Below are 9,231 nucleotides of genomic sequence, written 5' to 3' on the forward strand. Positions count from 1 at the left end.
TATATAAGCTTCACTTCCCCTCAAACCAAGCAGCGCGTATGGCAAAGGACTTGTGCGCCGCCAACCCCTCCGTGCATCATCCACCTCTTCCCCTGGACCCTCCAACGCAGGGTGACGGCCAATCAGCTCGCGCAGCTCTCCTCCCGCCTGCTGGCGGCCTGCCAGTCCGGCCTCCCGGCGCCTGTGAGCTACAACGTCCTCCTCTGGCGGGAGGCCATGGCCATGGTCCCCCGCAGCCGCGAGAGCGCAGGGCCCTGCGCCATCAAGTGAGCTGGCCGGGTGCAGGCATGAGAGAGAGGCCGCACTGCAATCTGGCGGGCACCAGGCTGCACGCAACCCAAAACTCCCTGATGCTTGTAATGAGTTTGGGGTGCACGAGCGTGTTGACGAGCCGAGTGCGCGCTTTGAGTTTCTGTGACGCGTGGCCACCGCTTGTGCCCGCAGCTCCCTGGGATTTGCCGGCACCATGCTGCTGCGGTCTCAGGAGGACATGGAGTATGCCAAGTCCACTGGGCCGCTGGCCATGCTGGCGGCGGTGGGGGTGCCATGGTGACGGCGAAACCGCTCGGCAGGCCCCCAAAGCTGTTGCCCGCGCCGGCCAGAGCCCCTGCTTGGTTGTGCTGTGTCGATGCACAAGGTGCGCGCTGGCTGCTGGTTGCAGGGAGAGCGCGGACGCTATTACCCGGCAGCTTGTGTGCAAATTGCTGAGTGGAGGGCAGGCGAGCCGGCGTGACATGGCTTGATTTTGACATGCTCATTGTATAAGATGTGTGTGTGTGTATGTGTGCGTGCGTCCGCGCGCGCACGTGTGCGTGTGTACGTGCCTGCGGGCAAATGTGCTCCAGTGCTTGAACTGACGGCACTGGAAACCCAATGTTTTGCTCCAAATATTGAAACCTGTTTATCTGGGTGTGCGCATTTTGAAGGCGCTAAACATCATAGCTGTTACCATATCGGAAAGTTTGCTGACTTTGAGCGCCCACCCCTGGCGCCGCTCTGCCTTCTGGCTGCTTGCCGGTTTGGTGGGAGGTGCCTGCCAGTGGGCATCAGATACGGCGGGGCGGTGGTACTCTGCCGGGCGTGGGGCCGGGGGCCGGGCACCGGCCCGACCTGGCATTGTGTCTGTATGAAAAGGTGGTGCACGCTGTTCGCAACCGCATAACCACTTCGCCCACAATGCCCCCCATGTCCTTGAGTGCCTGTTGTGCTACAGTACCCCATCAGCATGCCGCGCACGCTTTACTGGCTGTGAGGCGTGCGCACACATCATATACGTGAAGTCATCTTGATAATCTGTCCCTCCCTCCACGATTTGGGCGGGTTGCGAGACGGTGCCGTCATTCGCGAACACACCGTCTCGGGTTGTCGGTCTCGGAAGCTCGCAGTATGCGTTGCAAGACATGAACAAATAGTAAGGATTAAGGTTTCAAGGATCTGGAGTCGTCGTCACAGCAACTGCAACTCACTTCAGGTTGTCCAGCGCCGGCGGCAGAGCGCCAACCGACACACGCGTGCAGCTGTGGTAGCCAATTGCCCTGGCCCCTGCGCCAAGGCAGCACCGCTCTTGATGCATGGCGCAGGTGCGGCACCTGCGGCGGTCTACGACGCGCACGCATCTGAAGGCGTGAACCGACAGCGCGCTCAGCCGCGCCGTCTCCACAACAGATTCAACTGCCTCCCAATCCTACTCGTCCCACTCACTCCGACCCAGGCTGCCATGCCTCCCGGCGCCCACGCCCCGCCACACCCCGATGTGGCCGCCTTGTTGCAAATGGACCAGCGTTGCGCTGTAGCGGCCGCCCGGCACTTTGACGTGCGCCGCGCCGCCGCCTCGGAAGCGCCCGCCGCGCCCCGCGGCTTCGCCGCCCTGCGCCCCGGCGGCGGCGCGGCGCCGCCCGAGGTTCGGCAGCTGGTCAGCTTCTCCCTGCAGCCGCTGCTTGACAGGGTGGCGTCAGGCACCCGCCTGGAGGATGGCGGCACCCCTGGCGGCGTCCAGCCGCCGCCAGTGGTGCAGCAGCTGCTCGCGGCGCGCCGCGCGCTGCGCGGGCCGGACGCCGCCCGCGGCGAGGTGCCCCTGCTGCTGGGGCGCGTGTCGCCGCAGCTGGCGGCCTGCCTGGTGGCTGACGTGGCGGTCGGCATACTCTGCCCTGGGTGAGCAAGAGCAGGGCTCCATTGCGCCTTGGAGGCGTTCCTTCATCATCAACGCTTCAATCAATGCAGCTGCAGGTGCTGCAAGTCATAGCCTGCGGCACACTTGAGGCCGGCATGCATCTTGTGTCACCCTGACCCGCTGAGAGACGGGCAGCGGCATGGCCCAAGCGCCACTGCCTCACTCTTTCAACAGGATAACACCTGCCCGCTTCATTTGGAAGTTTCAAATGCCCTGTCCTTTCCACCACCCTTGCCTCGGATCGACCCCTCTGCATTTGCAGGCAGCCTGTACCAGAAGAAACCCCTGAGAATTTTGCAGTGCTTCATGTGAGCTGAGACTTCAGAAACTTGCTGAGAAAAGTGCGGGCTGCCGGCTCTGTCCTGCTTTTCTTGTCTGAATGTCAGCCACTGTGCGCCGAGCCTACGACCTGCAACACACAACCCAGCTGTTCGAGGGCCGGCCTGGCATCCACCCTTCGCAGCGCCTCTCTGCCCCGCAGGATAACCCCCCTCCCCCTGCCAGCTCTGCCACCCCATGTCCTGCCCCCCTGTCATCCTTCCGACCCACCTCTCAACCCCCAACCACCTCCCTGCAACCGGCCAACCGTAGGCGATCCTGACGGTGGCATCTGAGGCGCTCCGCGTGGAGGCCATCGGCCTAGAGCACGTGTCAGGCGCCGACGTGGGCCACGCGGGCGGTGGCCCGGGCCTCCTGCACGCGTGCAAGCTTCTGCTGGCGCCGCCCCCGTCTGAGGTCGCTGCCACGGCGCTCCAGTCCTGCTGGCCACACGGGCTCAGCAACAACCAGCGGCGGGGACGCTCAGCGACGCCGGTGGGCTGCGCGGGCGGCGCCGGCGGCGAGCGGCGCGGTCTCAAGGCTGCTGGTGGGGAGCAGGGCGCGCTTGTCCCGCCGGCACCTCCCTGCATTGCCGCCTCCGATGCTCCTGCAGCCGCGCCAGGGGCGGCAACCTGCAGGGAGCGGGCAGCGGTGCTGGTGCAGCAGCTGTCGGCGGCGGCAGCGGCCGCGCGCCAAGCGGCACTGCTGTCCTACGCATCGAGGCGCGGCAGGCCCCAGGCCCCCGCTGAGCTGGCGGCGCTGTTGGATTGCGCAGTTCAGATAGACGCGCTGTCAAAGGCCATGATCTCTGATTTGGAGCGGCGCCCAGATCTGGCCGGCCGGCTGCAGGCGCGATCCGGCGCGCGTTGGCCAGTGAGGGACGACGGCGCGGCCGGCAGCAGCTGCGGGGGCGACGACAGTCACAGCAGGGGCGAGCCCTGGCGGCGCGAGGCGGGGCCCTGCGAGGCGTCGTCAGCCGCGGGCGATGATGACGAGGCTGATGCGTTTGTACGGCTGGCAGAGTTGTTGGAGGGCAAGGTGCGCCGGCCGCTGAGGGTGGGGCAGTGCAGGCGGCTCCCCGCCCCTCCGCCGTCCCAACTGCTGGAAGGCTGCCCCAGCGCTTTGTGTGCGTAGGCGCACATTGCACCTGCTGTGCTTGTGGCGTGCCTGTGTGACTCTCATCCCAGTTGGCACTTGAGCCAGCGTGGCAGGGCCCCACACGCGCGTACACGCCCCGTCCCTTCCCATTGTCACCGCCGCAACTGGTCCTGTGCACCACCACCGCCGGTCATAAACACACACACCCCACCACGCACTCATTCATATGCACACATACTGTACACGCATACCTGACACCCTTTCACGCAGGCCTCGGAAATGGCTCGGCTCCGCCACAGCTTCGCGCACTGCCTCACCCAAACGGGCGCGTCCCCCGACCCCGCGCCGCCGGCGGCCGCGTCTCCGGCCGCCGCCGCCGCCGCCGGCGCCGCCGCTGCGGACGCAGGCGACACAGCGCTCGGCCTTGAGGCGCTCGCGGCGCACGTGTTTGGCTCCGAGCCGGCGTCCGTTGTCGAAGACCCTTTGGCACCGCGGCTGTCGCCCGACCTGCAATTCTCTTATGAGTTGGACTGCGCCCGGCGCGTCCAGCTGCACCTGCTGCGCTCCGCGGCCCGCGAAGGCGGCGGCAGCGCCGCCGGCCAAGGCGACGTCAGCGGCGCGGCCGGCCGGGCGAGCGGCGCGGGCTCTTTTCAGCAGTGTGTAGGAGGGCACGCCGCGGTGGATGCCAGGGATGAGGAGGAGTTTCAGGACGCGTGCGCGGACCTGCACAGCTTCCTGCAAGACCAGGCGCTGGGCAGCGGGGAGCGGTCGCGCGCGCCTGCGCACCTTGGCGGCGGCGGTGCTCCTGGGTGGCGCAATCGACGGAATGCTGAGAACTGCAGTTGGGGCAGCGACAGCGACGGCGACAGCGAGGACGAGGGCCACGGGGTTGACCAGAAGCAGGGGAAAGGGGCTCGGGGCCGCCGTGGGGGGTCGGCAGGCGCGCCAACGCCGTCCGCGCTGCTGCGGGGGCTGCTGCGGGACCTATCATTTCCCTCGCTGGGCGCGGCGTACGAGCTGCTGCTGCGGCGCGCCGCGCACCACGCGGCGGCCTTTTACAGGGAGGCGCCCGCGCGCGTCCGCGACCCACCCGGCACTGGTGGGGCGGCCATGTATCACAGCCCTCTGCTGGCCAGTGGTCACTTTCGGCTACTGCTCAAAGATGTCCAGCAGCTGGCCTTCGCTGCGGAAGAGCGCCCGCCGCAGCGCGCGACCACCAGCGCCGACGCAGCAGCGACGCAGGCGGCGCGCTCCGCGCCGCGGCCCCGCCTGGGGCTCAGGGAGGCGCTGGCCGCGCCGGCGCCGCGGGCCGCGGCCGGTGGGCGCGACGGCGTCGTCGGCTGCGCGCCGGGCTGCCCCTGGTGCGCCGCCGAGGCGAAGGAGCAGCAGTGGCTCGCGCGCCAGCAGGGCACGTCCGATGATCAGGGCTTGGGCGGCTCCTTCAGGGGCGGCCCAAACGGCACTCGCAGCGGTGGCAACGGCAGGGACAGCGGCGTCGCAGGCGGCGGCGGGGACGACGGCGCGCTGGGCTCATCTTTCCCGGTGCCGTTCGAGTCGCCGTTCATGTGGCGTCGCTTGTGGTGGGCCCTGCTCGGCCGCCTCGCGCCGCGGCTTCGCGACCGGCTGGCCTCCGAGGCCGGCATGTGCCCCCACAGCTGCTGCGGCGCCCTCTGGCAGTGCGTGGCGATCGGCGTGTACGAGGCCGTCGTGCAGAGCAGGGAACCCCGCGATGCCGCGCTCATGACTGTGCAAGGCGCGGCCAGCGGGTCCAAGGAGGGGCCACCCCACGTGGAGGCAGCGGCAGCCGCGTACGCGCGCGCCCTCGACGCCGCGTTTGATGAGGTGGGGCTCTTGTGGTTGGGGAGAAGGGGTGTGTCGGGACCATGACTCATGACTGTGATCTTGATGAACCATGCGTGAGAGCCGCTCCTGCCTGCTCGCATTTTGTTGGCAGGCCCACCATGTTGAGGGGTGCTCCCCTTGGGCCTGCAATGCAATGATGCAGGCGCAGCTGCCGCGCGCTGCACATGCACGCACGCACGCACGCACGCACGCACGCACGCACGCACGCACAACGTTAGTCTCCTCCTCACAATTCCTACCCCCCCCCCCCCTTGGGGTTATGTTGACACCCCAAACACGTTGCCCCGCAGGCCTACTCGCCAGCCCGCGTAGTGCTGGCCTGCCGCATGGTGGAGGCGCTCGGCCCAATGGAGCTCTCCTGCCACCCTGCCCCCGAAACTGCCGCCCTCTGGCCGGCCCTCGCGGGCCGCGCAATCTCTCGCGCGCTTACGGAGCAGATCGGCGGCCCAGCGGCGTGGGCGATCGGCCCGGGGCCCGGGCGCGCCGTGCTGGGGCCCGAGGATGAGGGAGAGGGTGCGCCGCCAATGTGCGCAGCTTGGTTCCACCTGCGGATGCTCGGCATGGCCGGGCGGGGCCGCGGGGGCACCGAGGCCGCCGCGGCCGACGCGCGGCGGGCGGGCGTTGCGGCGGGGCTCGCGCGGCGGCTGAGGGGGTGCTGTGACGAGGACGGACGGCGGCGCGAGCTGGCTGCGGCGGCGAGGCGGCTGTACGACGACCCTGACCTGAGGTGGGCATGCTGTGTCAATTGAGAGCTCAGTTGAAACCGCAGGATTAGAATCAGGAACGTTTATACACGATTCCCGACCGCGGTCATTGCAGGGTTCCACAATGCGAGACCTTGCGTGCAGCTTGGCAGGTTGCACGGCGGACGCGCCGTCTGCCTGCCTTGCAACCCCCGATAGGAAGGATGTCTGCGACTGATTGTAATCATGCGCCGGCTTTTATACTGTACGCTTGCCCTCTCTCTGCACCGCGCTGCCGCTGCATTGTGCCCCCCATATCCTCACATGCAACACCCATGGTGACTGAAGATCCCTGGATGCCCTTTGACCACATTCGCCTCCCCCCCAAAACATCTACAGGTATGACGCCGTGCTTTTTGCCACGCAACAGGCCTTCCAGCCATTCGATTTTGAGCGGCTGCGGCGCCAGGGCCACTACGTGCTGCTGCTGCCCCACCCCTGCGCCTGGACGGCCGGTGCCAGCGGCGGCGGGTGCGACCACTGCGGCGGCCCGCCCGCAGACCAGGGCGGCGGCGGCGGCGGCGGCGGCAGCGGCGGCGGCGGCGGCGGGCAATGGTTCGTGTGCGCCGGCTGCGGCGTGGCGCGCTACTGCAGCGCCCGCTGCTGTGTCCTCGCCACTGTTGGAGTGCCGTCGCACTCAGTGCTGTGCAGGACACTGGCTTCAGCGACGGAGCACCTGCGCACGCCGGCGTTGCGGCCGGATTCGGAGGGCGGCGCGAGGCGGCGGGGCCGCTCGGCCTCCAAGCCGGGGCGGGCGCGGGGGAGGCTTGGGCTTCGGAGGCAGGCCCGAGAAGGGGCCGGCCTGGCGCGGGATCAAGGCGGCCGGGCTGGCCATGGGTGCTGGCCAACGGAGGCAGTCAGTGTGGGGCCGGAGATGCTGCTGAATCCGAAATTGCTGCGGCTGCTGGGCAATTAGGTGGCTTGAACAGGGACTGGGCGAGCGCCCAGACTTTGCATTGAGCTTTGCCATGGCGAGTTGATACCTGTTTGTTCAATTTCCAGGCGTGGCAAAGTTCCACCTTTCCATATACCAAGCACACCTAATTGCCGGGCGGTGAAAGATCCTGAGCACAATCGCGAGTACAAATGTATGCAGCAAGCCGCAGCGTCCAGCAAGCGCCGTCGCCGTCACATGTCCACCGCTGGCACCCGAAATCATCCCGGCGGCAAGAGCATGCTGCCTCCGTGGTGCAGTGTGCGGCAGCACACCGCAACACTTGATTGAGGTGTAGACAGTTGGACATCTGCTGACTTTTACACACACCGGCAAGTTGCGGTCAGGTGATATCATAACGACTGCGACGCCAAGTCGATTGAGCTTGGAAAGAGTTTGACGCGGGTGCCTCATGCTGCAACCGCCCATCTGTATCGATTAGTGAAGTCTTGGCAGCCTCGGTCATTTGCCAGTCCTAGGCGATCACGCAGGTGGCATCTTCGAAGCCCAGCCAGCCAGCCCGACAGTCCGGAGAAGAAGAAAGACCTGGTTATATGATGATGTAGAATACAGCTGCAGAGCGATCGGGCACGGTGAGGCAGCGGCTGCAGCGTTTGCTATGCTGAGCATGTGCTGCTGGGCACAACCTGCCGTGTAGTCGAGCGAGCGGATATAATTGATGCGTTCGTCGCATGTTCAGCGTGCTTGCTGCACCCAGCGGAACACGCCGAAAATGGCGCAGTCATCCCGCCCGCTGCACATGCCGCTGCGCTGCTCACGCTGCTTTGCTGATGCAGCACCGCGTTGCGCGGGTGCGCTGGTGCCGCATTTGAGTTCACAAGCCTGGACACATGCGTGTTAGAGCTCGCAACACAGAGGCCAGCTGCGCAACTGCAGTCCTGCCGGGGCGCCAAGAGCCCCAGCTCAGCGCCGCGCCCAGGCGCACACTCACCGGCGAGAAGCCGGGTGCCCAGATGGCCACCCCCACCCTGTCCGCCCGCTGACCGCGCCCCGCTGCTGCAGATGCTGCCTCTGCCACTGGTGCGGGAGTCGGAGCCCAGCGGAGCAGTGGTCATAGGCAGCCATGTGCGGCCGGTGGAGGAGCTCAAGACCGCGATGCTGCGGGTGAGGGGCTGCATTCGCCCCCAAACACAGGCAGCTCTGCGCGGCGCATGCAGGCAGCCACACGCCCTGCTGCCGGAGCGGCTGCCGCGCCACCCGGGCACCTTCCTGCTGCACACGTGCATGCTTGTCGACGTTCGACGCAGCACCGCTGCTCCCCGACGCCCGGCGTCCGCGTCGGCCAGTTGCTCCATGCCCTGTGCGCTGTTCCTGTTTGCATGCGCTTCAAACAACATGTGTCCCCACACGCGCGCATGGGACCCCAGGGCAACAAGCTGCGCAAGTACGGGCGCCGCGGGAAGCCGAAGGACCACTTGTTCCGGCTGTCGCAGGACCTGCAGGAGCTGCAGTGGGACAGCAGCAGCGTGAGCACTGCCAGGAGGGTTTTCCTTTGGGGGGGGGGGGATTCGGGTGGCCATTGATCGCAGCTGTGGGGGCTCAGCAGAGTGGCCAGCTCGGCCGGGGGCGGCATGGATGCAGCAGCGGCGGTTGCGGCTGCGGCCCGGGCAGCCTTTGGCAGAGGGCAAGGCGCGCCACGGCCGGGCGCTGGGCGGCAGCGCCAAGAGGCTTGCCTGGCGTTGAGTTGCGTCATCGCAGAGTGATTATCGGGCGGCCGGGCGATCTCAACCGATTCGGAACCTGCACGCCCGTGCCTGCTTCGGCGCCCCTGCTCATGCGGCCGCGGGCCATCGCACCCCCCCTAATACTCGGGCGCAGAACAAGCTGCGCAGCATCCGGCTGTCTGAGGTGGTCCGCGTGCAGCAGGGCCAGCTGACGGCGGTGTTCCAGCGCTACCCGATGCCGGAGTACGAGCCCCTCTCCCTCAGCGTGATATACACGGAGGGGCGCGGCGGCGGCGGCAGGGAGCGGTCGCTGGACCTGATCTGCAGGAACGCCGCCGACTTTGAGGTCTGGTTCTGGGGCCTGCGGCTGTATTCGGAGTGGGCGCAGGGCTGCGCGCCCGCGGCCGGCGGCGCGGCGCG

The 9,231-nt window shown here is 67.5% G+C and overlaps 2 protein-coding genes across 2 annotated transcripts; both read left to right on the forward strand.

Annotated features, from left to right (window-relative positions):
• Nucleotides 1-1,771: 1,771 nt before the first annotated feature.
• MNEG_10733 (hypothetical protein) lies at nucleotides 1,772-7,108 on the forward strand (the record flags this gene model as incomplete). Its single annotated transcript, XM_014040794.1, has 6 exons — nucleotides 1,772-2,151; nucleotides 2,433-2,478; nucleotides 2,762-3,526; nucleotides 3,857-5,428; nucleotides 5,740-6,176; nucleotides 6,532-7,108. 6 exons carry the CDS (start codon nucleotides 1,772-1,774, stop codon nucleotides 7,106-7,108), a joined length of 3,777 nt encoding a protein of 1,258 aa, XP_013896248.1.
• Nucleotides 7,109-7,917: 809 nt separating this feature from the next.
• MNEG_10734 (hypothetical protein) lies at nucleotides 7,918-8,830 on the forward strand (the record flags this gene model as incomplete). The annotated part of the gene is made up of 4 exons (XM_014040795.1): nucleotides 7,918-7,938; nucleotides 8,150-8,251; nucleotides 8,515-8,613; nucleotides 8,759-8,830. 4 exons carry the CDS (start codon nucleotides 7,918-7,920, stop codon nucleotides 8,828-8,830), a joined length of 294 nt encoding a protein of 97 aa, XP_013896249.1.
• Between the last annotated feature and the right edge of the window lie 401 nt (nucleotides 8,831-9,231).

Source organism: Monoraphidium neglectum (genome assembly GCF_000611645.1).
Source record: "Monoraphidium neglectum strain SAG 48.87 unplaced genomic scaffold scaffold02437, whole genome shotgun sequence".
Lineage (NCBI taxonomy): Eukaryota > Viridiplantae > Chlorophyta > Chlorophyceae > Sphaeropleales > Selenastraceae > Monoraphidium > Monoraphidium neglectum.